This window comes from Notolepis coatsorum (assembly GCF_963971535.1).
Source record: "Notolepis coatsorum genome assembly, chromosome: 14".
NCBI lineage: Eukaryota > Metazoa > Chordata > Actinopteri > Aulopiformes > Paralepididae > Notolepis > Notolepis coatsorum.
This window is the reverse complement of record NC_140178.1, coordinates 29,500,899-29,527,993: the sequence shown is the minus strand read 5'-3', so window position 1 is coordinate 29,527,993 and position 27,095 is coordinate 29,500,899. Positions and strand designations below refer to the sequence as shown.

The following is a 27,095-nucleotide window of genomic DNA, read 5'->3' as shown; positions in this document are numbered from 1 at the left end:
GCCTCTTTTCACCTGGCAGCGAGGACTCTCATTGGGTGAGTGTAACGCGTGGGAGGGCACACTACCTCACCCAGATCCCTTCCTCGCTGTGCAGGCGCCCTGACCTACCTGTAGGAGTAGCTGTTTACAACGACCAGATTACCAGCCGAAGGCACCGCTGACCGCTGGATTCGATACCAGTGTCTCTGCGGTGGTAGAATGAATGAATGAATGAATGAAAACTTTATTAACAGATTGCAGAATGGGTACAGTGCAGTACAGCTCAATACATACAATTGTTAAGGGGATGCAGACCAGAGAAAGACTTTCGTCTTGTTTCCACCAGGGTCCCCCATTTCCAATTCATCGTAGACAGATGCTTAGTCCGCTGCGCTGCCACTTTGTAGAAAATGATTAAGGTGGACTCATGATAAGAAGAGAGAATCACACAATTTCGTTTCACTGCTTCAATTTATTGAATTTCTGATTATGAAATGCATACATCCATACTGATCCGCCCATAGATTTGCGTGCACATTCAAACTCCTACATACATGTATACACATATATAGTACATGATACCTACATATCCCCATAAGTATCTATTAATTCATACCAATTAGATACGCTTTGGGCTTGTTTTTATCTACTTATTCTGAAAGAGTTGAAATAATTATTTTCGCTAGCAAGATCTCATTCGATGATTCATTCCAGAATCATACTGCCAGCAGGCACATTTAAAGAAATATAATCTGATTGATTGGGGCAGTTCTAGTTCTAGGCTTCAGCCCCCCTAAATGTAATCTTAGATTAAAAAAAAAAAGAAATTCAATTTCAATATTTATTTTTTTGGAATTACATTTGTTTTTATTCTCGTTTTATTATTATTATTATTATTATTATTACAGACATGGATTGCCGGTAGTAGCCTGTTGACCGTCCTCATTGGTAAACTATAATAATAAAAAATACATTGGTAATATCATGTCAAGTCCCAGTCCGACATTCAACACAAGACGTGGACGCAGATGTAGCTAGCTACCTACTGTAACTAGTTTAGTAATAGTGAATTTGCCAGTGATAATGGGCAACAACTAAGGTCCGTGTACGTTTCAAACGGAAATACGAAAAAACGGAAATACGAGGTGTTTTCCTATTTGCGTTTGAAACCAAAATCGAAAAAAACAGGGAAAAACTGGGCGGCTAGGTGGTGTAGTGGGCAAGGCACTCACCACCAATGTGGAGACGCTGGGTTCGTGTGTTCGAATCCAGCTCTCCACATTGTTTTCAGTTTAGCTGGTCGTCCGTACTAATACAATTGGCAGTATTAGAGGGTGGGAAACTGATGGGTGGGGATCGGGCGTTGTGGACAGCGACTCCTACAGGTCGGTTGGTGCGCCTGCGCAGTAGAATCAGGAAGTGTCGGGGGCAGCGTGAGCCTCCCACGCGTTACTCCTCGCCACTGAGAGATCGAGCTGCGCAGGTGAAAAGATGCGACTGCTGTTACCTTAAATACCGGAGGGGACTTGTGCTATGTATGACTTAGTCCACATTGCAGCCGGCTTGTGGGAGGCAAGAAACAGCGTTCGTGACAGGGGAGGGTTGAATTGGATGATACGAAATTGGGATGGGAGAAAATCTAGAAAATGGGAGAAAAAGTGGATAAAAAAAAAAAACAGGGAAAAACTGAAATACGGAGCTGTTTTTCGTATTTTGGTGTCAGAATATTTTTTTTAAAGGAGTAAATAATGGGCCGATTTTGGTCCGTGTACGTTTTGATAGTTCGTTTTTGATGTGAAGAATGGAGAGCGGAACCACGTGACAAGTACATTTTTCAATGTAAAAGCCATGCACGGTCTAACGTTAACGAATATGTATAACGTTATGAGTAAATACATAAATACATGCATACAGATCTATACCAGGGTAACGTTATGATATACATTTTTTGTTTTGTGCATTTCATTTAGATTTATGTAAAGTAATAGCCTAATAATATGGAAATAGCCTGTGTGGTCTGTCCCAAATAGTGTTGTCTAAACGCACGTTATACAGATATCCTAGTTCAGTGGTCGGCAATAGGCGGCCCGCAGGCCGAAATAGGTCCCCCAGCAATAATATCTGCCCGTCAGATTATTTTGAGATTATGATTTGTGATGAAGACTCGCTTTATTGTATCGCAATCGGGAGACTTAGGTAAAGTTAGAAAGATATTCACAGATTCGAATTTCCGCGGTCAATAATTCTTAAGCGAAATGTTTTTAAAACACAAGGACACCTCTGTCCTATCGTAGTAAGGTAGACAATGAGCTACAACCTTATTTTCACCTAAACGAGGCGAGCCGGCCTCGGAGCTGTACATTTAATAATAATATTGATCTATATGTGCAGTCGGCCTTCAGGCAAGTGCGCAGCCAGGTACAGTCTAAAAAGTGCAACACCGAAAAGAGACACTACAAAAAGATTCAATAACTTCACTGTCATACAGTGTATAGTGTCACCAAAATCACTGCACACATCATGAGTGGTATTATATTATAGTGTTATACTACAACACTTATTTGGAAAAAATGCTTTCATAATTGTGGGGGTTTTGTATAGGAAAAAACATAAAATATCTTCACTCTTACAGAGTGTAGTGTCACCAAACTCACTGCACACATCAATGTTATCCTACTGGTTATCCTCTTGACTAGCTCGTAGAGGGGGTGGGAGGGATTCTCCAGGATAGCAGCCAGCTTCCTTCTCATCCCCCTCTCTGCCATCACCTCTAGTCTGACCAGCTCGACTCCCACCAGAGCTCAGCTTGTTCAGTTTGTTGGTGTCCCTTGAGTTGATGTAGCCCCCACGAGCATAGAAGAGGACACTGGCCACTACAGACAGACTGCAGCAGTCTATTGGACACATTGAAGGACAGGCCCACAGCAAAAAGACCAGTGTTGAATTAACTCCCAGAGTTGATTATATAGCTCCAATTAACACTTGTAAAATAGTTAAACATTTAACACTCTGCCAGTTCCTTCTTTAACTCCAAAACCCGAGTTAAAGTAACACTAAGGGGATTAGATAGAAAAATTTAACTATTTGGGAGTGTTAATTGCACTCCCTAAAGTATCAAGTTATGAACTCTGAATTTAATTTTTTTTTAAATGAATTTTATACGTATATATAAATTAATAATAAGAATGAATTTTATAAACAAAATCATTTTCAAAAATAACCATCTGTGTGCAAGCAAAGCCTGTAGGATCATCAGAGACCCCAGCCACCCCAACAACATACTCCATCACAGCATGGTACGCAAACTGCACCATATATGAAAGAAAGTCCCTCCAGTGATAAACACCTGCCAAAAAATCATCGGTGTCCCCCAGCCCACACTGGATGACATCTTCAGAACGTGCTGCCTCCGCAGAGCTAGCAGCATCCTGAAGGATGAAACGCACCACCTCTTCTCCCCGTTACCATCTGTGAGGCGATACAGGCCCTTCAAAGCCTGCACCTACAGGCTGCATAACAGCTTCTTCCCGAGAGCCATCACTGAACTGAACAATCACACCCCCACCCCCCCTATTGCCACATCTACCTCACTATAATATATACTTGTATGTGCAATATGACAGATGTTGGGACATGTGCAATAATGTTCATGTGCAATCTTTTTTCTCTACTGTGATGATTTTGCAAGGCTTTTTCAAACTGAATTTGATGGTACTACAGCAGGGGTCAGCAACAGGCGGCCCGACATTGACCCGCCAGCAATAATTTCTGGCCCGTCAGTTTATTTTGAGAATGATATTTATTTTACGCATGGGAAATATTCACTCGTGACGTGTCTTTGTGAAGCTGTATCTATCTATTCATCATATCTATGTCTGTCACTATAGCCAATTGAAATGCTAGAAATGGTCACGTGGACTGAGAGAACCAATGGAATAGTCCCACCGGGCCACGTGTATATTTTCCCTAACGCACTTCACTTCCGCGTTCGGGATGCAAGCGATTAAGTAACGTTAGCAAAAATGTGCGCAAAAACAAAACAAACTTCTTTGGATAGCTTCTTTGCAACGGGGAAATACCAACTGAGGAGCCAGAAGAGGAGCCTACGACCTACAAGACAAAGCTTGTTTTAATAAACAGGAGTCACTTAAAATACGGGTTTATCGCAACAGGTCGGTGATTCTTGCGTGCAGAGGTCCTCTCTGCATAATATGTGGCGACAAGATACAACCGTGTTCAAGTTGGCAGATAAAGTAGCTGCATGCAACGCCAATCTGGAATTAGAGGGCGGCGAGTGGATATTTGACATGTTTCAAACATTAGCAGGGATTTTGGAGGACTGAAACAAGCCCAGGGCAGTTATGGCGAGTCGTGTTCTCATGCATTCTGATCTGCTATTCACTCGCCACGGTGATCTGCTGTTCATGAATGAAAACTTTATTAACAGATTGCAGAATGGGTACAATACAGTACGGCTCAATACACACAATTGTTAAGGGGATGCAGACCAGAGAGACGTTTGTCTCGTTTACATCAGGGTCCCCCATTTGCGAGTGCATCATGCTCTCTTATGCCTGTATTTTTTTACTGTTGTGAAGCACTTTGAACTACAACCCCTGTATGAAAAGTGCTATACAAATAAAGTTATTATTATTATGTGTATGCACCGGCCGCGGTGCTGCATTTTTCACCATCATTATATTAAATTAGCCATTGTTTTTGGTCCTGGACTCCTGGCCCGCCATTCAATGGCTTGGGGAAAATTTGGCCCGTGGCCAGACCTAATTGCCGACCCCTGTACTAGTGTACAAGAGTGAACTATTTTATACTATTTCCCCCAATAAAAAATCCCAAATTATGAAAAAGCATATATATATAATTTTTTTTAATCTTAAGTGTTTTAGTATAACCAATAGGATACCATTGAAGATGTGTGCAGTGATTTTGGTGACACTATACACTGTATGACAGTGAAGCTATTGAATCTTTTTGTAGCGTCTCTTTTCGGCAAAAGACGCCGGGTCGGGGAATCGAACTTAAGTCTTATTTTCCAATGTACCCTTTGAAATCTGATGTCTCTTGTAAAAAATAAAACAAATCCTGATGCTAGACCGTGTTTGCAAACTAGGAACGTATTCACCTCTGGATGCTGTAAATGTGGACAATTTGCCGAGATGGATAACTCAGAAGAATTCCATGGTTACACATCTATCTGATGATCAAGAAATTAAAAATAGTTGAGCACAACAGGAATCGTTCTGTGAACTTATCTGTCGGATAGCAACCAAGAATCTGTGTAGACAGACAGTGATAATACCCTTTAATTATCAAGACATTAAACTATGTTTGCATTAATTAATACTTCCTGAAATAAATACCTTTTTATAGGTAACAAATCCCTTTCTCTTAAACTCTATTCAATTAAAGCAAAGAAGAGTCGTGGGATACATTTTTTATACATTTTATTTGGGAAAACTGAGGGAGCTTAGAATCTGAGCTTCTGGAAGAACCATTTGTTCTTGCCCGTCTTGTACCTGTGGAAGAGAGGAAAATATATTTTACATAAAGTTCATTCCATGAAATCAACACCTTTGCAGAGAAAAGAAGGGCTCTTATTATGCAAGGAAGGGAAAAGCCATACCAGGAAACACTTCTGATCAAGATCAATCAGTGCAGTGTATTTTAAGCTAAATGTTACTTTAGCCCAATGTCACAGCAAATATCCAGTGTTAAGTGCATCAATGATCTGTAGTCACAACTAGGGCTGCCGCGGTTACCACATTATCGTGGTATCGCCATCACGTCCTGCTCCCCGCAGAGTCAAGCTCACTACCACATCACAGACTGTTTTTATTTATAATAATGTGTAGCCTATTTTCTTCACACCATGTATTTGAAAGTTTCCACTCGCCGTTGCGCAGTGAACATTCTGATCGAACTCCAGAACGTGCTACGGAAAATTCTGCTAAAAACATGGATCTTGTAGCGAAACCCAATCAAAAGGCGGATGTCGTAAATGCTGGCGTTTTGATCCCGAAAGACACTGTTAGCGAGGACAGGTAAGTTCTGGTTCTGTTCAGGAGCAGTATATATTGCGTGTGTGCAGAGTGCAGCTGCCCACGTAAACGTTAGCAAGTTGGCTCCGTCTATTTGCTGGGTATAAACTCGGGTCTGTAACAGCTAACAGGTTGGTAGAAAGCGCCACCTGGTAGAATATGCTGAAATGTACTCCTGGGCCGTGTTATGGTATGTGTTGAAGGATAGCCAGCTACACATAACGTTAGGGATTAAACTGTTGGATATCTAATGTGACGATAGGGCTGAGCACTGAGCAGTTGAACTCTTGAGTGAGCCCCATGTAATAACCAAATGCATCACTAGCTGGTGTTAATTCGCTGGCCACCGGGTTGAACAAAGTAAAGATTCCATGACGTTAGTATCGGTTATGCAGATAGATAGGACAGTCAATTAATTCCTAGTTGGTTATTGAACCAAGCGTTTGGTTAACGTTAGCTACCGCAAACAGCAGTTTCAACCAGCTGTTTTCAACCAATATTCCTGCTGCAATGTCGTCCTCTTAATGACAACACTGGACATTTAACGCAGGGGTCGGCAACCTGCAGCTCCGGAGCCGCATGCGGCTCTTTAGCCAATCAGCTGCGGCTCCCTGGTAAAAAAAAATCAATTTTTGGAGATCGATGTCATACTGCACTGAAAAAATATATCAACTAAAATATTTAGTCAACTAAAATATACAGTACGTCACACCCCGCACCTCTCCCTGCCGTCTGCAAGTGGCTAATCTTGAGCTTCCGACCCCCCAAAGTGAGGAAACTAGAGGGTGTAATTCAGCATGGACAGATTAATTTGCTTACCTGTATGCCTGATATGTGGTGAGAAATGTGTGAACAAAATTTACTTTTTATTTTATCAAATATACCTGAATAGTTCTGTTTTATTTCAAAGTAGGTCTACACAGCCAGTCTTTTTATCTCCCATTCCTAAGAGTTTGAGGTTTTCCTTTGTTATAACTGTAAAAACAGCAATAAAGTCAAACTTTTTCTTTTTGTTGCTTTATAATTCCATTAATGCAACAAACTGTGCTATAAGTATAAAGTATAATAAATCACAAATTGCTTTGGGTATGCAATTGTCAGGCGTTTTATGCTAAATGTGGGGTATGCTTGGGGATAACTATATAAAAAGTTATACACCGTTACCTTCATTTTAAGGGTAAATTGGTTTTGCGGCTCCAGAGGAATTTTATTTTGTGGGAGGGGGAAAAAATTGCTTTTGATAGTAAAGGTTGCTGACCCCTGGACTAGAGGCTATAAAGAATAAACTACAGAAAATAAATGCATCCGAAAAGTTTATTTAGGAACCAATTATTTTAATATACTTTTTATTTTGTATGTATTTGTTACCGTGGAGGTTTGAATGTCTTCGCTAATTCGTGCGGTAAGGAAAAAATCAATACCGCAGCAGCCGTAGTCACAACCAGATATACACCCACACCCCCTTTCAGAACATCACATCGCTCAAGTATAGACCAAGAATAATCAATCATAGAACATTGCAATTTAGTTGCCAGGTTAACATTGTGCATTCAGCTTCCAACGTAGACGTGAGGATTTTATTGACCTAGAAATGGGTAATATTTTCTGAAAGTAACAATTTTGAAAAAGGAGACATCTGTACGTAGGTCAGACAGTCACCCTATAAATCAATAAAAAAATATTGTAATACAACGTTTAACAGGTATCAGCCCGAGGGATATTATATATTTTTTTTTAAAGGTACAAACTCTAACTCAAATAAAATCCTGCTTCTCACAAAAGAAATTAAAAAGCCCAGCGCAAATTGCATCAGTCAAGCAATGCATCTCAGCAGCAGTCAGAAACCTAGCACCCATTTAATCAATAATCTCAGATTATAAATTAACGTTTTCAGAGACTTTGAAAGACTCACCTCTCCTCGAACTTGACCTTGGCCTCCCGCCTGGCTTTGCGTTTCAGAGCAGGGTCCCTGAAGACATCCTTGTTGACAACGGTTTTGTCCAGAGGAATGTCCACGGAGTATCTGAGTGAAAAGATGAAGACTGTCAAGGATGAAACACTGCACCGCAGGTGAAGGGTCAACGTTCACAACAAATTTTATCCAAACTTTTTCTTGCATGGAAGTTTGGGCAAAAAGCTGCAAACACTTCCAATATAGAGTAGTCACTGTGTATGTCATAGAAATTGACTATATACCCATGGGTCATTTTGCTCTTATGTCATGCTCAGGTCGAGATTCCTCTCCTCCCCATTCCCTGATGATCTTAGGCCGTGTCCACACGAATCCAGATCTTTTGCAAAAAGCACATTTTCTTCCACGTTTGGTCCTTTCATCCACACGTAAACAGTGTTTTACGAAACGTAAACGGCGATTTGAAAACGCATTTTTAAATGAAGATTTTCCAAAATATCAGTTCAGTGGATCCGTGTAGCCACTGTAAACGCATAGTCTAGATAAACGATGACGCCACAGCTCACCATGCATGCTCAGACTGTTCTATGGCAATAGGCGGCCTGCAGCCTTGAAGCGCATGAAGGTAATAATGATCGACAGCGTCTGGTGCTGAAATGGCACAGAAATAGCATGTCGTTTCTTTCCCCTTTAATGTATATATTTTCTTTTATTGATCTCTGCCTCTTAATCAGTACTGTATATTTGTATATCTTGTATCATAAATGTCTGGATGTAACAGTACTGTACATCTACTCCAGTGCCGTCTGACAGATTCGGCCATCAGGCGTTGCTTGCGTATGTTAGTTAGGCCTACTGGACATTTGTTGACATACCGGTAAGTAGATTTTACATTTGTTTATTTATTAAGTTAATATAAACCGTGTTTCGAACGTTTGAGGTTATTAAATACACGCTTTTGATTTCTTTAAGTGGCGAGTGAGGTTTTCCGTTGTCTGCTTATTTCTCACGGAGAGTACAATGTCAAAATCACATTATCCCGATTCAGAAACAAAATAAGGAGTCCTTATCACAAACTGTTCCAAAGATATTTTGTTGCGCCCGGCGTCAGTTAAGCCAAATTGCATTCTAAATTTAGTTAAGACGCCAGACAGAGGTCTGCACCTGATGCTCAGATGTTGCAGATAGTTTGAGGATGTCGGCCTCACACGTGAGTGGTCCCAGGATGACATACCGGTAGTTGAATAGTTACTGTACAGGAATCATTTGAATATGCAAGTTACGTGAATATAGCTTGCCCGTGGACAGACATTCATACGCATTACCAGCTCCGTCTTTTAATACACTTATATCATACAGTAATGTTAAATAAGATATTGAAAGATGAAGTAACAAATGAAAAGGGGGTTTTAAACTGATGGCAAAAAAAGCTGAATCCGCTTCAAGAAGACCCACTACATTAGGTATAATAATTACATTGTTAGTGTTCACATATCGTCAGTCATATATAAAAGGATAGTTTGAATGACTTAGAGAAACATCGTTTCTCAATCGTCCTGTCCGCTCGGTACCGCTATGGTATTTGAGATATCGCTTATCGCCACCTACTGGCCCGGCATGCTTGTTGGAGCAATTTATATGCGTTTATGTATTTGCGTCTGGATGGAGGTTTTTCTTTACGCTGCCGCATAGACAAGGATTTTTTTTTTTAAAGATCCAGATACGTGGCGGCCGGGTAGCGCAGCGGACTAAGTGCAGTATGGTATCGAATCCGGAGTCCGCGCTGTCAGGTGAAAAGAGGCTGCTGGCTGTCTCCTATGTATCGGAGGAAGCATGCGATAGACTTCAGGGCTCCCTAGATCGGCAAGTAGGGGGGAAATGCACGCAACGACCAGGAAGGGGAGGGGGGAATTGGCATAACGACTAAATTGGGATGAGATGAAAAATACAGAATAGGAGAAAAAGTGGATCAAAATTTTTTAAATAAAATAGCAGGACTTCGGCACTCTATGCAACACTTTCATCCAACTTAACATTTTCTGTAGGCTTTGAAGCAATTAAATGGAGCGGGTGGCGTTCCATGACAATGTTATACGGTCAAATTCAAACCGATAAAGAGTTCAGATGTGCAGCCGACGGGTAATTAAAAATAAACTTTCATCCAAGTGTAAACTTTTGGGCCTTTAAGAGTTTAAAAACTGAATGATTGCTGGTCACTAGTGTTTAAATCATAATGGTCACGCCTGTCTTTTTACATCATAGGAGTGAGATTCTTGGTTTCTTGGCTCCTGAAATGTGTCCAGGCCACTGGGCCAGCTCTTGTGTTTAGTCCTCGCAACGTTCAGATGACTGTTGCAACTACACTTTAACTCAGGTTAATAAAAAATATTATTTTTTTTTGCTTTTGTTAATCCTACATTCCTGGGATAGTCCTGCCTTCCCAATTTGAGATGTCGGATGCACAGCTCCAAATTTAAAAAAGGTGGTTAGTTGACAATATCCAGAGCAGTGCCATCACTCACAATACCAGTGTTTTGAGCTTGATATGATATCATTAGATAAGACAATAAAAAAATGCCTGTTTAAAATGGGAACAAGCCAACTGCACACAAGGCAGGGCTCAATGAGACCAATATTTGACCTGGTCGCATTATTACGAGTGTGGTTGTGGGGGGGGGGTCAGAATCGTTCATTAAAACAAAGATGCAGTCATGCAATCTATTTTATTGGGAGTATATTTTGACATTAGGTAGGCTACTGGTAACCTTGCGTAGTCCAACATGCTTTGTATCCTCTGTCAAGGAAACTGCATGCACAGATCAAAAACAACTTGTTCAGAAGACTATTGCCTCCTAGTGCCAAACAAAGCGATTTACAGGTGTTAGTTTTAAAAAGCTAAATAACGCCAGAAACGCAGCCCGCGGAAGTGCTATATTTGACTGGACTATTCACACAAATACTCCCAGCTGATTCAGCACTTAGATGAAAATAAATTGTTAAATGAAGGAGAATGAAATGGGCATCTAGTCCAGTCAAACACTGGAGTCACTGAAAACTTCAACCATTTCTCATGGCAGAAAATAAACATAAAGAAATGGCATCACTGAATAGGCTACGGTGTAAAAAAGAAATAAAAGTGACAACTCCTGTGCTGGTGCCACCAACTGAGAAAGTGGTTCACGTCAGTGCCACAGGCAAAAAGGTTAGTCTAGAGCCCTGAAAGGTATCTCATTATATTACATTAGGTGTATTTATATCAAGTTTGCTTTTATTTGTCACGTATAAAGTACATTAGTGAAATGCTTGGTCTGGATAGACATACTTTGGAGTAGGAACTGATGCGTTACAATACACCGTTAAATTGGAGTTGCTCTAATGTTAGAAAATAGTACAGAAAAGATCACATTAACTTGGCCCCTAAAAGGCAGCTTCAAAACGGATTGCAAACGTTAGTTCAGCATTAACTAAATAATGGAACGCTCAGCGCATGGCATTGGTCAGAAATCACTCAGCCAACTGAAAATAATGGCCTTGCATGACCAGGCAAAATCGATGTCATGTTTTTCCTCCCAACATTTGAGAATGTTTAGGTGGCGTCTTAAAAGTGCTTGTTGAACAGATTGCCCACAGGATGACGCATATCCAGAGAGCGATGACACTAAACTGGCAAGAGCTCCACTAAGCACTGTGCATCAAGGCCATTCATTATTCAAAGTTTGATCCATCATTAATCCAGTCATTTGTGTCAGGGTTATACTGGGAGGTTCTCATGCATACGGTAAGACTGCCATTTACAACAGAAGATAAATGTCTTGTGTACTAGTGTATAGGGTTTGATGTTCAACATCACCTGTATGCAAGGAGAGACATTACAAGCTAGCTTTTTAATCAGCCGAGCAACTGTTTGGTTCTCGAATTAAATTCCCTGGTGCAATGTGTGATGTTCATATGATGGTGACGAATGTGAGAAACAGGTCCATTTTATATCCTTAAAAACTGCCACCCGTTCAAAACATTCACACCAGCTCGTCAACACTGTTCTTCCGACACTCACCTGGTGGGCATGAGGTGATTGTAGTTGTACACCTTAACGAAGGCCTTGATTTTGGACCTCTTGGCAACCTTCTTCTTGCCCATGGTTGTGGTCACCTTACGTGGGTAGCGGTCAATGCCCGAGACCAGAGCGTGGCTGTAGGGGCGGTCAGATGTGCCATCATCAATGTTCTGTAAAAAATAAGAGGCAGACATATTTTAGTGTACTTCATGTAAACTGCTAGGTAGAGATGCAACGCATTTAGCTCAATTCTAGACGGTAAACAGCAGAGTTGTCCACAAATAATAGAATGAACATTTGCGAGAGCAGCCATTGCGCAGTCAGCTGCAGCATTGATTGAAAACTTTATTAACAGATTGCAGAATGGGTACAGTACAATACATACAATTGTTAAGGGGATGCAGACCAGATAGACTTTAGTCTTGTTTACATCAGTGTCCCCCATTTTCAATTCATCATAACATATGACATACACGACATACATCTATACATTTAGCAAAGCACTTACCTTGACAATGACGGCTTTACGCCCTGCGTAGCGTCCAGCGAGGACCATAACCACCTTCCCGGGTTTCATGAACTTGCCCATCTCTAGTACAGAAAGAAGAATATTTCTAAACAAATCTGCGTGTAAGCTATACAACTTGTAACGACCGTCACGCAGCTTGGTTAGCCAGCTGAGCTAACGTTCTGACCGGGTATGGTATCCGACGACAAATGAACGCTACCAACATTAATTTACATTAAGACATTTCAATAGCATGGCTATCACAGATGTATAAACCCAGCATAATGTGACATTTGCTCCGAAATATTATAGACGCAGCCCTTCTAACACCAAGGAAGCCGCCATGTTGAAATGCTGTCCAGATGAACGCAGTGCTACTTTATTGTTAATTGTATTGTTTGCATACTTGAAATACGTTTAAATAATATACGTGTCTGATCCTTTAAAATGTTTCCTCTAGATGTGATGTGCTGAAACTATCTAAACGGCTGCATTTAGAAGGATGATTAAGGATTATTTCAATGGGGATATAACTCACTGGTGCTGTTCTGTGGCCACCGTCTACAGGAAAGGAAGTAAAAAAAGATTTTCGTGACCTTTCACACAGCAGCAACATTCGTCACTTCCGGAACGGTAATTTTATTTTATTTTCCGCTCTCTTTATTTAAATCAGTTAGGAAACACTTATATACATTGTTAGTCAGGGACATCTAAAAAAAAATATCTTGGAATAAATTCCTTACCAAGAAATGTGTGTTTGTAAATGTGTCTAGTAATAACACACAGTGTTTCCCCTGAAAACTTTTTTTTTTTCATTTTAAAGTTAAATGCATCAATCTGGTGCACTTTGAGAGCAAAATAAAGAGGCCGCTAGATCTATGATGAACTTTGTGCTCAAAACACAAAATCGACTAGACTGCAGTGCTTTCTCCCTGCAGCCTTTTCCTCAGGTCAGTCTTTTACATTAAGCACCCCCAAACCCAAATTAAATGATAAAAAAAAATATATATATTATATTTTTTTAATAGTCTAGTACAGGGGTGGCCAACCCGCGGCTCGCGAGCCGCATGCGGCTCTTTGCCCGTCAATGTGCGGCTCTTCCACCCATAAAAAAAAAATTAAAAAAAAAAAAAAAAAAAAAAATTTACTTTTTTTTTTTCTTGCTTTTTTTTTTGCTTTTTTTTATGTCATTCATTCCATAAGGACGTAGAATAAACATTTACAATTTTTTTTTAAATGGTCCATTTGCATGTTCTTGGTATCTGAATCTAGGGACATATATGGATCAGTGTCAGAAATAGTGTGTCTGTTACTAGGCTTGAGTAAATTGTAATGAACCAAAGGAGAATATCAATTCTATTTAAAAAAAAGAAAATTATCGGGGTGCTCCAGTAGCACACCATGTTACCGCGCTGAGTCGCGGGACTCCGTGCTGCGTCACGGATCTGGTTGACTCCGAGTTCGATTCCCGGACTCGCCGTCATTTGCCGAATGTCTCCCCCTGCTCTCTCTCTCGTTTCACCCTACAACTGTCAGTCATGCTTGACCAGAAAAGCGATAAACGCTAAAAAAATAAAGTTTAAAAAATAAAAATAAAAAATTATCTTTGACTGTAAATAACACCATGCTAAAATTGACCAGACCTGAAAAATCTAAGCAAATGAATAAAGGGAAGATGATTAAACAGAAGGTTTTGTAGATACAGTACTGAATTCTGCCATCTTTTTTATAATGTAAATTTCTCCACCATTCTTCATCATATTGCAACACTGTTTTTTGCAAGACGTTCACAGAAAGGTAGAGAAACTAACTGCGTTCTGTTTTATGGCAATAACGTTCAGGTTTGTGGGAGATAATCCCAAAAAATAAGAGAAATTAAAAAGTAAATCCAGAAGTCAGATGATTGACAGGGGCTGGTGTGAGCTGGGTAGGGTAGTTTTTCGAAATTTGAAAGCCCTGAGTCTCTTCCTTCAAAAGACTACACTCACTTTTGGCTGTGCCACTTCCTCCTGTCAATATGCGCCGGTTTCCGACTCAATGCCCTGAGATTTCTATAATCTTATATTTCACTAATAACAGTTAAAATAATTGGTAAACAAACATAATGCTGAAAATATACACTTTTACTGTATATCTCGGGCTTAAGAGGTTAACCCTGTGAGGCCCAAATTAAAAAGAAATTAGCAACTTCAGAGGCCAGAGGGTGGGACATATAAACACATTTACTATCAAATAGCATTGTGAGGCTGAACAACAGGACCAATTGACTATACATGTGCTTAAAGGGGAACTATCTTATAAATGGCTTTTTTCAGTGTTTACCATTGTTTCTTAGCTATGTGGACTTATATTAATAGGATATATGTCTCTAATTCTCATATTGGCGAATTCTTCCAATTCTCCTCTCACAATATTCACCCTCACTGAACTGAGTCATCTGAAAATGTGCATATCTGTGATGTCAGAGATTTCTCAGCTGCATAATCATGTGGCAGTTGATGTGGCAGTTGGCACCAGGCCACACAGTGGTTGGAGCCCAGCCTCAAAACGGCTTAAGATCTTGAGGTAGAAAAATGCGGTTTTTAGTACTTGATTAGAAATACAAAACAATGAATTCTTTTTTGGAAAAAACCTAGGTGTTCCATAGACTCACAGGAATTGTGTAAAAGTGCCCAAATAGTGAAAGAAATAGTAAAATAGTTCCCCTTTAACATTTTTTAAATAAACATTATTTTTTTAAATGGCTAAAAGTGATTTTGTAATTTTGCAACCGTGGGTCTCACAGGGTACTTTTAACCCTGTGAGGCCCAAATAAAAAAGACATTAGCAACTTCAGAGGCCAGAGGGTGAGACCTATAAACACATGAAGGGTGCCGTGACTGAAAAAAAAGGTTGAGAAACGCTGGTATATGGTGTGGCTCTTTGTGGTACCACAGTAATTTTTTTGTGGCTCTTAGTCTCTGACTGGTTGGCCACCCCTGGTCTAGTAGTTCATAGCAGCGTCTGTGAATGCATATAGGGGAAACACTGAACACGTAAAAAGATTTCAACTCCCATAGGAAAACCTGTGACAGCTGCTGAAAGTTGGAGTACCCGGAACCTTATCTGTGACAAATTTTAAATGTTTATTTTTGCCATAAGCACCTTGTGAGGTATCAAACTAGGGTTTTTTCATGATTCTGAATGGATTGCAAACATTTATTTTGTATGGAAACCACTCCTTGGTGGAAAAACGGCCACACCCACTTTTAAATGTAAATAAAAAAGTAGCTTTATTTGTTTATTTTAATATCTCGAATATTAAGTTAGAAAACAATACTTATCCACAATGTCAAATGCTTCATGAGTGTTGGAACTGGCTCATAACCATGAACCATCCATCCAGTCACTGGGGTCCAAAGACATGCTCTGCAGCAGCAGCATCCAGTCCCGGGTTTGGAGATAGGCACGGAGAGAATGCTGTGCAGCTGCACCTGTCTGAACATTTTTATCGTATTTCACCCAAAGTAGTACCCGGTGCGTGGTAAATGTGCTGGAAAATCACAATCCCAGCCCTGGTCACCGTGTCCTTAGTAGCATATATGTCGAGGAAGATGACCATGTGTTCATCAATCTCCCCTGTACAAAACCATGTAGAGAAGCCATCCGCTATCAACTACCGGGCTGGACCAGGGCTGGTTAGTGAGGTCAAGCCCTGTTAATTTTCTGGTCTTTGTTACTGAAGATTTAAGATTCAAGATTCAAGAGTTTATTCATCACATATATGCCAGGGCATACAGTGAAATGTGGTTGGTCATGCCCGCTACAATTGTGCAATAAAACAATAGTAATAGTAAGTAATAATAATAAAAAGATAACTAGAATAGACATAAATGTTAATAAATCGCTTAAAGGCACTGGATCCTATGTACATTTCTATACAATGTGCAGTTTTTATTCTATGTCCCTATGCTATACTTGCTGTTACTAATTATACTATACAACAATCAGAACAAGTTATTTTCTTAAAGTGTCCTTTTCCTTCCTTTAAATTGTCAGTTTATTGTGTGTTTAAAGTGACCTGTGGTGCGTTTGTGTGTGTGCAAGTGCAGCATGTTGTGTTGTGTGTGTGTTCATGTGTGCCTGTGTGTGGAGAGATCAGTGTTCATTGTGTTCATTCAGTCTCTCTGTTCTTGTTGCGTGTATACGGAGGCGCTTGCCTGACCGCAGCAGCTTGAACAGGCTGTTATTGAGGTGGTGAGGGTCCTTCATTATTCAGCAGGCTCTGGATTTACACCTCCTATTGTATAAGTCCGGCAGGGGTGGTAGTGCAATACCCATAGTCCATTCTGCTGAGCGCACCACTCTTTGTAGGGCCGTCCTATCCTGGGCCATGCTGTTTCCAAACCAGGCAGTGATGTTCCCAGTCAGAATGCCATACAGCCCCGGAATAGAAGGAGTGGAGTATCTTCCCTGATACTCTGAACTTCCTTAATTGTCTCAGGTGGTAGAGGCGCTGTTTCGCCTTTTTTACCATAGACAGACTAGTGTTCACAAATATTGAACTTACCAAGGCCATGGAAATAACATATTGGAATTCTTAATTTAGGTGGTGTTCCCCTTTAAATGTAGCCTTAGGAACAGGGAGGGGGGGGGGGGGTACAGCCTGTGATGTCACATACCTTGATTTTACATTCAGGAACTGGACAGGGCAGTTAGCACCGGGCTCACTTGTCCTATTCAGTATTCACTATAGTCTGTTGCTATGGGAACAGAAGGTCTGGTGTTTATCATTGACCCATTAACATAGTCACATAGACATCCATCTTGTTCTGTCCGATTATGAATTCTTGCTCGTTTTTATTAGTTCTTCTCTGAACTTGTACTTTTGTATATTGTATGTTTTGTAAGTCGGACCCCAGATAGATTAGCCAGCGCTCTTTAGGTCAACTATTGGGGATCCTAATAAACTAAACTCTTGCAACTGCAATATGCCTTCCGTTTCCATAGCAACACAATAGTGACATAGGACAACTTTCAATCACAATCAATACTTGTATGGAATGTCTGTGTAGTTCTCTTCCTTACAGTATGTGTCATAATCACGGCGAGAGCCTTCTTCACTCCTCCTCATCCTCCCCCACTTTCACGACGGAAGCCTCAGGCCATGTCCCCACGTATCTGGATCTTTTGCCAAACGGATATTCTCAGGCTCCGTTTAAAAAGAAATCCTCGTCCACACGACAGTGTTAAAAAAAAAACCTGATCCAGACGCAAACACATAAACGCATATAAATTGCTCCAACAAGCATGCGGGCCAGTAGGTGGCGATAAGCGATATCATTTCCATTGGCTATATTGACATACATAGATGATAAATAGATAGATATAGCGGAGGATTATGCAGTCCAGAGGAAACAACCAATCTAGATATGTCACGATTCAATGCTTTACTTCTGCGCACTGGGCGACGGAGAGATACAATGTCAATGTTGAGATCACAATCTCCTAGCCCCTTTCGTGACTGTGATGCACCGAGTGAATCCACAGTCACTTGCTCCTCAATAGGAAACCAACCTAGATTTACCATGAAGGACTGGTTCTAACCGAACCGTTCGTTATACAAGTATCACAGAGACGTTTCAAAGATACTCACAGTTGCACGAGGGTTTCGGACAGACATACGGGATGGTTTGACATCTCGGCGTTGCTAATAAACATTTTTTTTTGGTCTTTTTCCCCCTCCATTTTTTCCTCCGATTTTCTCCCATCCCAATGTTAGTCGTATGCCAATTCCCAGTCCCTTCCTGGTCGCTGCGCTTTACCCCCCACAGTCAGATCATTTGGGAGAGTGGAGGCTACCACGTGCTTCCTCCGACACACGTCCAGCCAATCACCGCTTCTTTTCACCTGGCAGCGCGGATTCTCATTGAGAGGGCGTAGCGTGTGGGAGGACCACACTATCCCCCTCACGTCCAATCCGCGCTTAGCAGGCGCCCCGACCGAACTGTAGGAGTCGCTGTTTACAACGACCCGGACCCACCCCGCCAGCTTCTCCCACCTTCTGATACAGCCAATTGTATCAGTGCAGACGGCCAGCCAAGCTGGTGACAACCCCGGAGCTGTGAGCTGGATTCGAACAGGCGAACCAAGCTCACAGCTCCGGGGCTGGTGACGAACGCAATCTCCGCTCGACCACCTAACCGCCTTGCTAATAAACATTTTAAATATTCTTTATAAACTGGTCAACACTGCATTATTTCCGGCGTTGGGTGCATGATGCGCATGCGCTGTGATCACACCAGGCAGCCAACGCCGGAAATAATGCCGTTTTGAGCAGTTTATAAAAGATATTTAAAATGTTTATTAGCAACGCCGAGCTTTCAAACCATCCCGTATCTCTGTTCAAAACGCTTGTGCAACTGTGAGTACCTTTGACATTTCTCTGTGATACTTGTATAACGAACGGTTCGGTTAGAACCAGTCCTTCAGGGTAAATCTAGGTTGGTTTCCTATTGAGGAGCAAGTGACTGTGGATTCACTCGGTGCATCACATTCACGAAAGGGGCTAACAATCTCCGGATTCTGAAACTAAATATGGCGAGTCCTTATCACAAACTATATATATACTAATTACAACAAGACATTCATTAATTGCATTGTACATGTGGTGCCGTCGTCGCATATATAAGTAAGGATAGTTTGAATGACATTTCAGCACCAAGTCCACCGAAGTTATTATTACTTCAAAGCGCTAGGTGTAATAAGGATGTTTTAGGTGGTGGTAGTTTCTCTGTTAGGACATTATAGCTGAAATATATAGCCTAGCTAGCCTATAGTCAGTCTGATATATAGAGAAATAGTAAAGTAATATTCGCCAAACAATCTGACGGGCCAGATATTATTACGGCCCGCCACAGTCTGAGCATGCGTAGTGAGCTGTGGCGTCATCGTTTATCTAGACCAGGGGTGGCCAACCCGCGGCTCGCGAGCCGCATGCGGCTCTTTGCCCGTCAATGTGCGGCTCTTCCATCCATAAAAAAAAGGAATCAATGATGATCACCTCCATTAGATACATGAACATCACCTCTATTAGATACATGATCACCTCCATTAGATACATGAACATCACCTCTATTAGATACATGATGATCATCACCTCGATTAGATACATGATCATCACCTCGATTAGATACATGAACATCACCTCCATTAGATACATGATGATCATCACCTCCATTAGATACATTCAATTCAATAAAAAAAACGTTATTAGTCCGGCAAGGGGCAATTTAGAGCATGATACGGCAAACGGCTGCATTTCTACACATTCAAGACAAAACAGGCACAAGAGACATGACACTGCCAGAACGGGATCCCTACATTGTTGATCTGTCACGTCCAATAATAATAAAAAAAAAAAAATTAAATCAAGGGGTCAAAGGGTGCATGTTAGTAAACTGACCATTCCTCTGGAACAAACCCAAACTTTCTTCCATTTGTTTTACAGGCAGGCTGTTTAAAGCGCTTTCCTGAGGGCAGCAGGCAGGCATGCGTTGTTCATGGCACGGGGTACCACTCAGTGGTACCTCACTGAGTATTAAAGATTTGAGCAGAAGCGCGTGCACGCACATGCACGCGCTCGCGAGAACGCGCTGCGCTCGGCTCGGATCGTTGTGTTTACCTGCGGCGCTACCTCGCATTATCATAACAATAGCCGCTATAGGCTGGTGTCTTCAACCAGTCTGGGACTCTTTGTGATGTAAATATGGAACGTCCCAAGTTGCCGCTGCCCACAGAGTGCACCGCCGTCCAAAGGTGAACGACGGCGAACGAAGGGCCAAATCAAAACAGCCGTCAATTCCGAATTGACAACTGTTTTGATTCAACCCCCCACCCACCACCACTCACCCCCGGACAACAACACACTCTGCAAACAGCAGCAACCCGGGACATTCCATATCTACATCACAAACTTCGGGACTGAGTAGATAATTAATTAATCTTCTCTTTATTTTTATTATTTATATTAAAACTGAATTAAACCATAAACAAGGTTGCCTGTTGGGATGTTAGATCCTAATGTGAAAAACTGATTTTATATGTCTGCACTTTATGTGCTCATTTTATGCCTGTCTTAATTCTGTTGTGAAGCACTTTGAGCTGCAGTTTCTGTATGAAAGGCTATACAAACAAAGTGTATTATTGTGCGCGAGGGAACATATGCGCATGCGCGCGGGGCCGCGCGTGCGTGTGCGCGCGCGCGTGCGCGCGGCGTCATTATCCTGCGTGGCGGCTCAGCCCATAATAACAACGCAACGCTGGCAGCAGGTCAAAACACACATGAAGGACATGTGTGGAGTCTTATGTGCTTTCTTGAGCACTGTAAAACGAAGGTTATCCTATAACATAGTTATTTGAGTATAGCGAGCGCTCTGCTCTATTTGAACTATCCCTTTAATAATATGCTATCATGAAACTTTCAACCACGTGTACGCACCCACCTGCCTGACCACTCCCATATCCGCTCATATATAAGCGGGGTCATGGCCATACTACCAGCTCCTTCCCCAGTCTTTCACCGCCGAAAACGGAAGACACGCGGGGTCCTCAGTGAGTCAGAGCAGAGCGCTCGCTATACTCAAATGACTAGGGTTATAGGATAACCTTCGTTATTTTTCGTATAGCTTTGCGGTCTGCTCTATTGGAACACAAGAGTGGAGCAGAGCAGAAAGCCAGACAGATGTACCTGCTGAGGTCCCCTACAACCATCAGAATACCGGGGAGGATCCGGGCCCCCCCGCCCCCCCTAGTGAGGGACGGGAGGGAGATCGGACCCAACTGTGCAAAGAGGGTTTAGCACCTCAAACGCACAGGGTGAGCAAACCGTGGGACTTACCTTTGTTTAGAAGGGCCTGCGACTACTCGGGAACGGACGTGAAGCAAAAAAACCTGTCACAGCCCCCGACATCGTGGGGTCGGGGTAAAAAAAAAAAACCCTGTGGCAAGGCCGTAGCAGCGGGGCGCGGAGGAGGCCCCAGCCCCAGGCCACATCCCGGGGGTCAGGACCCCCTGAAAAAGGGGCCTGGTGAGGCATCGAGACCCCACCAGACGGTCACTGGTGACACCACCCCTCACATCGCCAGCGTATCGGACAGGGCCTAAAATAGGTGAAGGCCCCTCTCCCCCTGGCACGCCGCTCCGAAGTGCTCCCAAGGAGGCTTCCCCCCCACAACGTCGTGGGGCCAGCTGGCACGCCGGGGACACAACCCTCCAAGGAGGTTGATCCCTCAATCCAGGTCGACAGGTCTTTAGAGCAGAACTCGACCTGCGCCCGGAGCACTGCGGACTAGACAGGCGCCTAAGGGGCTTACTGCAAGAACAGTATCCCGGCGGAAAGGGTGTTCGGTATGCCGTGCACCATGTCACAATCTCATGGGGCGACGAACCTTGCGGAGTCGGAGTTAGCCAACTCCGCCAGCGAACAGATTCCACCACGAACCCTGACCCTGCCAATTTATTAATCCCACGGGTCGAGGTTCAGAGAAAGAGTTTGACACAATTGGCAGACGTCACGAAACATGCAGGGGCATACTTTCGGGCAGCCGGGGTCAGACCCGGGCTCCACCAGAGAGTCGACTCTGCTACCAACACACCGGGGAGACAACCACCCCCTTATGTTTATTAACAGAAAGTGGTTGCTCCCTTAACCCACTAAGAAAACCCGGAAACATAACTGCGCGTATACACAGGCTACAATGCAGTTCAAGGCGTTTCAGGTTTAAAAAGGGTTAACCCAGGCCAACAGGTCAACGAGGGCAAGGCCCGACCTTGGCCTGGAGGACCGGGACCTACACAGGGATGCATAGAGGAGTTGACAGAAGCAGCCTCCCCGACAGCCCCCTCCCATCCCCAGTTTAGCAGGGAGGGAGGGGTGAAAACGAATGGAGAAGGACGAACCCACCTAACATTGTGCAAAAACACTGTTAAGGGCAACTCGTAGTGGCACCTATATGACACACACATTCATGACATCAACCCCTGTGACGTCCGGCCCGCCCAGGCATTTTCCCCCCGGAAAAGCTCAGGGTCCTTCGGGTTACCAGAACTTGTCTGCGCCCCGGCGGACAACGAGTTAAACTGATCCGGTCCGGCGCAACCAGGACAAATCCCGTGCCCTTGTCACGCCTCCGCCCTCAGTCCTAAGAGGGGGGTAGGTACGCGTGTCGATCCAAAACATCACAGAGGGCGCCACCAAGACGGCCAGTACGCGAATGCACTGCTCCCGGTGGCCCACCTAACGGGCGTGAAACCCCCCTGCCAATGTTTGATCTACTCCGTCATCTCCCCCCGGAGATGTACGCGAGACGAGCAGCAGGAAGCCGGTACTAGAGACACAGACACAGGCTCTCATACGACGAGCCTGGGAATAACAACCGCGTCAATTCTGCTCTTTATGTAAGAGGGGAAGACAGCGGTTTTCCCAGAGAGACCTCAACGTGAGTAAAACAATTGAAAAAGGTTCATGTAACACATTGGACTAAGTAGACAAAACGGCCCAATATACACTACTGTTAGAGAGCAGAGCAGAAGGACCAATAGTCTCGACTGCATCGCATCATCCATCCTTTACAATGACAGCGGTCTGTAGCACAGGCCCTGTAACTCACGGACATGTCTCTTGACCAATAAGAAAACGCGCTCATGACGTCTTCAATGGCCTCTCGAGCCTGGGAATAAAAGCGGCGTCAATTCTGCTCTTTATGTAAGAGGGGAACACAGCGGTTTTCCCAGAGAGACCTCAACATGAGTAAAACAATTGAAAAAGGTTCATGTAACAATTGGACTAAGTAGACTAAGACTCTCTGAGGAGAAGGCTCCTCTGAGGAGGCTCTTGTCGTATATTCTATGTACATGTCAATGTTACCACACTCTCTCACTGAGGCACTAAAAAACAAATTACAAACATCTCAAAACAAGCTAGTCAGACTACTGCTTGACCTAACTCCTAGAACCCACCTCACCCCTGCCCACTTTGACAACCTAGGATGGCTTAGAGTAGACGACAGAGTACAGCAACTTGCAATGGGCCTGGTCTACAAGATACACTACGCGACCAAGGTACCCATGTACATGTCAAAATACTTCCCAAAGGTCAGTGAATACCACGATCACAACACCAGAGGGAGCTCCACTTTTAATTGTTGGTGATTTTAACATTCATTCCAATAAAACTCTAGATCCCCTAAATAAGGCTTTTACCGACATCATTGACTCTGTCGGTCTCATTCAAATCGTTGACCAACCCACTCACAGTGGTGGGAACACCCTTGACCTAGTCCTAGCCCGCGGTCTCACTGTGTCAAATTTGACCGTCTCCCCCTATGTTCCTGCTCTCTCAGACCACTACCTCATCAAATTTCAAATTGATCTGACGGTTTCTCGCCCAGACAGTGTAGAATCCTACATGAGCCGTCGTATTAACGCCTCAACTGTCCCAATTCTAGTTAACTGCCTACCAGACACCCTCTCTCCCTTCCTCTCTTACTCTGGCCCCCTTGATCTCTTTACAGACAAACTTAATGCCGCCCTTCGTAGCACCCTCGACATTGTCGCTCCCCTTAAACCTAAAATTAAACGTGCTCCGCAAAAACTAACTCCCTGGTTTACGGAGGAAACGCGCTCCTTTAAAAAGGCTTGTCGCAAACTTGAACATAAATGGCGTTCGACCAAACTCGAAGTATTCCGCCTCGCCTGGAATGATAGTTTACGTAACTACAAAAAGGCACTCTCACTTGCCAAAACCTCTTATTTTTCCAGGCTCATAAATGAAAACAAAAACAATTCAAAGTTTCTGTTTGACACAGTTGCAAAACTTACGCAGAAACAACCAAGTGCCCTAAACCATGCGTTCTCGGCTAATGAATTCATGACATTTTTTACCAAGAAAATTGACCTCATTAGAGATGAAATTGTTGCTTTACTCAACAATCTGAGTCCCTCCCAACCCTTGACGGGCATTCCCCCTGACTTTGATTCCAGTCATACGCTATGCTGCCTTGAAAACGTCTCACTTAGTGCCCTCTCTAAACTGGTTGGCGCGGCTAAACCTTCAACCTGTCTGTTTGACCCTCTCCCAGCAACTCTCATCAAAAAACTCTTTCCAACTCTAGGCCCTGCCCTACTCAATATCTTCAACACCTCTTTGTCTACTGGCGTGGTGCCCCTGGCCTTTAAATCAGCCGTCATTAAACCATTACTTAAAAAACCGAACCTCGACCCTCTAATCTTGAAAAATTACAGACCTATCTCCAATCTCCCATTCCTATCCAAAGTGTTAGAACGGATCGTCGCAACGCAACTTACTGACCATTTATCAAACAATAATCTTAATGAATCATTTCAATCTGGCTTTAGAGCCTTACACTCCACCGAAACGGCGGTTACCAAAGTCACAAATGACTTACTGCTCTCTCTTGACTCAAACCTCACCTCTGTGCTCTTATTGCTTGATCTCAGTGCAGCCTTTGACACTATCGATCACTCGATTCTTCTAGGTCGGCTTGAGAACCATGTTGGCATTCGGGGTCTCGCACTAGCTTGGTTTAAATCCTATTTAACTGATAGAACACACTGCGTGGTCTATAATGATTTAACATCTGAGACCCTCCCAGTGCAATGTGGTGTCCCACAAGGCTCTGTCCTGGGCCCTTTGCTATTTTCGATTTACATGCTACCCCTCGGCGATATCATACGCAAATTTGGCATAAACTTTCATTTTGACGCTGATGACACCCAATTATATATACCTATTAAGCCAAATGATTCCTCCCAACTACAAAACCTTGAGGCCTGCTTGCTTGCCGTCAAAAAATGGATGTCGCAAAACTTTCTACTCCTTAATGCAGATAAAACTGAGATGTTAATTGTTGGCCCCCCAAACCACAGAGGCCTGTTTCAGGACATCTCCCTCAACTTTGATACCTGTCATGTATCCCAGAGCTCCACCATAAAAAACCTCGGAGTCATTTTTGATTCCTCCCTCTCATTTAATGCACATATAAAAAATGTCACCAAAATTGCATTCTTCCATCTTCGTAATATCGCAAAAATACGCCCCATTTTAACTCTGGCTGATGCTGAAACCCTGATTCATGCTTTTGTCTCATCACGTCTGGACTACTGTAATGCACTTTTTTCAGGCTTACCTAATTCAAGCATCAAAAATCTTCAACTCGTGCAAAATGCGGCTGCACGGATACTAACTAGAACTAGAAAATTTGATCACATCACACCAGTTTTGTCCGCCCTACATTGGCTTCCTATCCAAGCCCGCTCTGACTTTAAAGTGCTACTCCTCACCTACAAAATTTTAAATGGGCTTGCACCGCTCTATCTATCTGATCTCATCTCCCGATACTCGCCCGCTCGTGCTCTGCGCTCACAAAATGCGGGGCTTCTATCGACCCCTAGGGTTAAAAAGAAATCCGCCGGCCACAGAGCCTTTGTCTACCGCGCTCCCTACCTGTGGAACAAATTACCTGCCGTCATCAGGGGCGCCTGCTCTGTCGAAGCTTTTAAATCCCTGCTTAAGACTCATCTTTTCTCTCTCTCCTTCAACCTACCTTGATCTCACCTGGTCGGGGACTGACCTTTAGATTAATCTGTGTAGTTTAGTTATGGTACAGGGTACTACATGGTACCACTGGGTAGTTTACTATAGGGTAGTTTAGTTAGGGTACAGGGTACTACATGGTACCACAGAGTACTACTTGGTACTGCATGGCATTACAGGGTACTACATGGCTTACATAGCTCTACATGGCACCACAGGGTACTACATGGCACTACAGGGTACTACAGGATACTACGGGGTACTACATGGCACTATGGGGTACTATAGGGTACTACATGGCACTACGGGGTACTACATGGCACTACAGGGTACTACATGTCTGCTCCTTTGCAGCACCACAAACATGGGAACTCTCTAACTCTTCCCCCCCCCCCCTCTCCCCCCCCCCCCCCCTCCCTCCCTCTTCTCTCTGAGTACCCGTCTCCTGGCGCTGACCAAGGTGATGGATGCCTCGGGGTCTTGGCCAAGCTTGTAGTGACTGCTCTACATGCACCTCCGAGGCATTGGATCAGTTATTCACCGCCGTCTGTCCGTGGTCCTGTCAACTGATTAACAGACTGTTAACAGATTAACAGTCAACGCGGTTTCATTGCTGGGTTAAGTACTTCTATTCTATTCACATAATACGCTTACTTCATATATCTACTCCATTCACATATATGCCTACCACTTGTATCTATTGCTATGTCCGCCTACTACAATCTCATGAGCTGTCTAACGCCTGTCCCGTCTCCCTGTCTTCCTATGACTTGCTGTCCTGGAGTGTTGACCGGAGTGTTGGACGTCCCGTGACGAAGGCCGGGAGATTGCGACCCCCTCTGCGTGCCCCCCTGTCTTCGGAGGTCTCGTAGTGGTGACCGGAGTGCCGGATGTCCCGCGATGATGTCGGGGAGTTCGCGACCCTCTCTGCGCCACCCCCCTTCCCCCTGTCTCCGGCTGTCCCTGAGCAACGACCGGAGTGTTGAATGTCC

General features: G+C 43.2%; 1 protein-coding gene across 1 annotated transcript; it reads right to left on the bottom strand.

Annotated features, from left to right (window-relative positions):
• Positions 1 to 5,424: 5,424 nt before the first annotated feature.
• On the bottom strand, positions 5,425 to 13,111 carry rpl27 (ribosomal protein L27). Its single transcript, XM_084329957.1, has 5 exons — positions 13,048 to 13,111; positions 12,510 to 12,592; positions 12,002 to 12,171; positions 7,948 to 8,058; positions 5,425 to 5,513 (listed from the first exon to the last, which is right to left on the bottom strand). The coding sequence occupies exons 2-5, from the start codon at positions 12,588 to 12,590 to the stop codon at positions 5,465 to 5,467; spliced, it is 411 nt and encodes a 136-aa protein (XP_084186083.1). The 5' UTR covers positions 12,591 to 12,592; positions 13,048 to 13,111; the 3' UTR covers positions 5,425 to 5,464.
• Between the last annotated feature and the right edge of the window lie 13,984 nt (positions 13,112 to 27,095).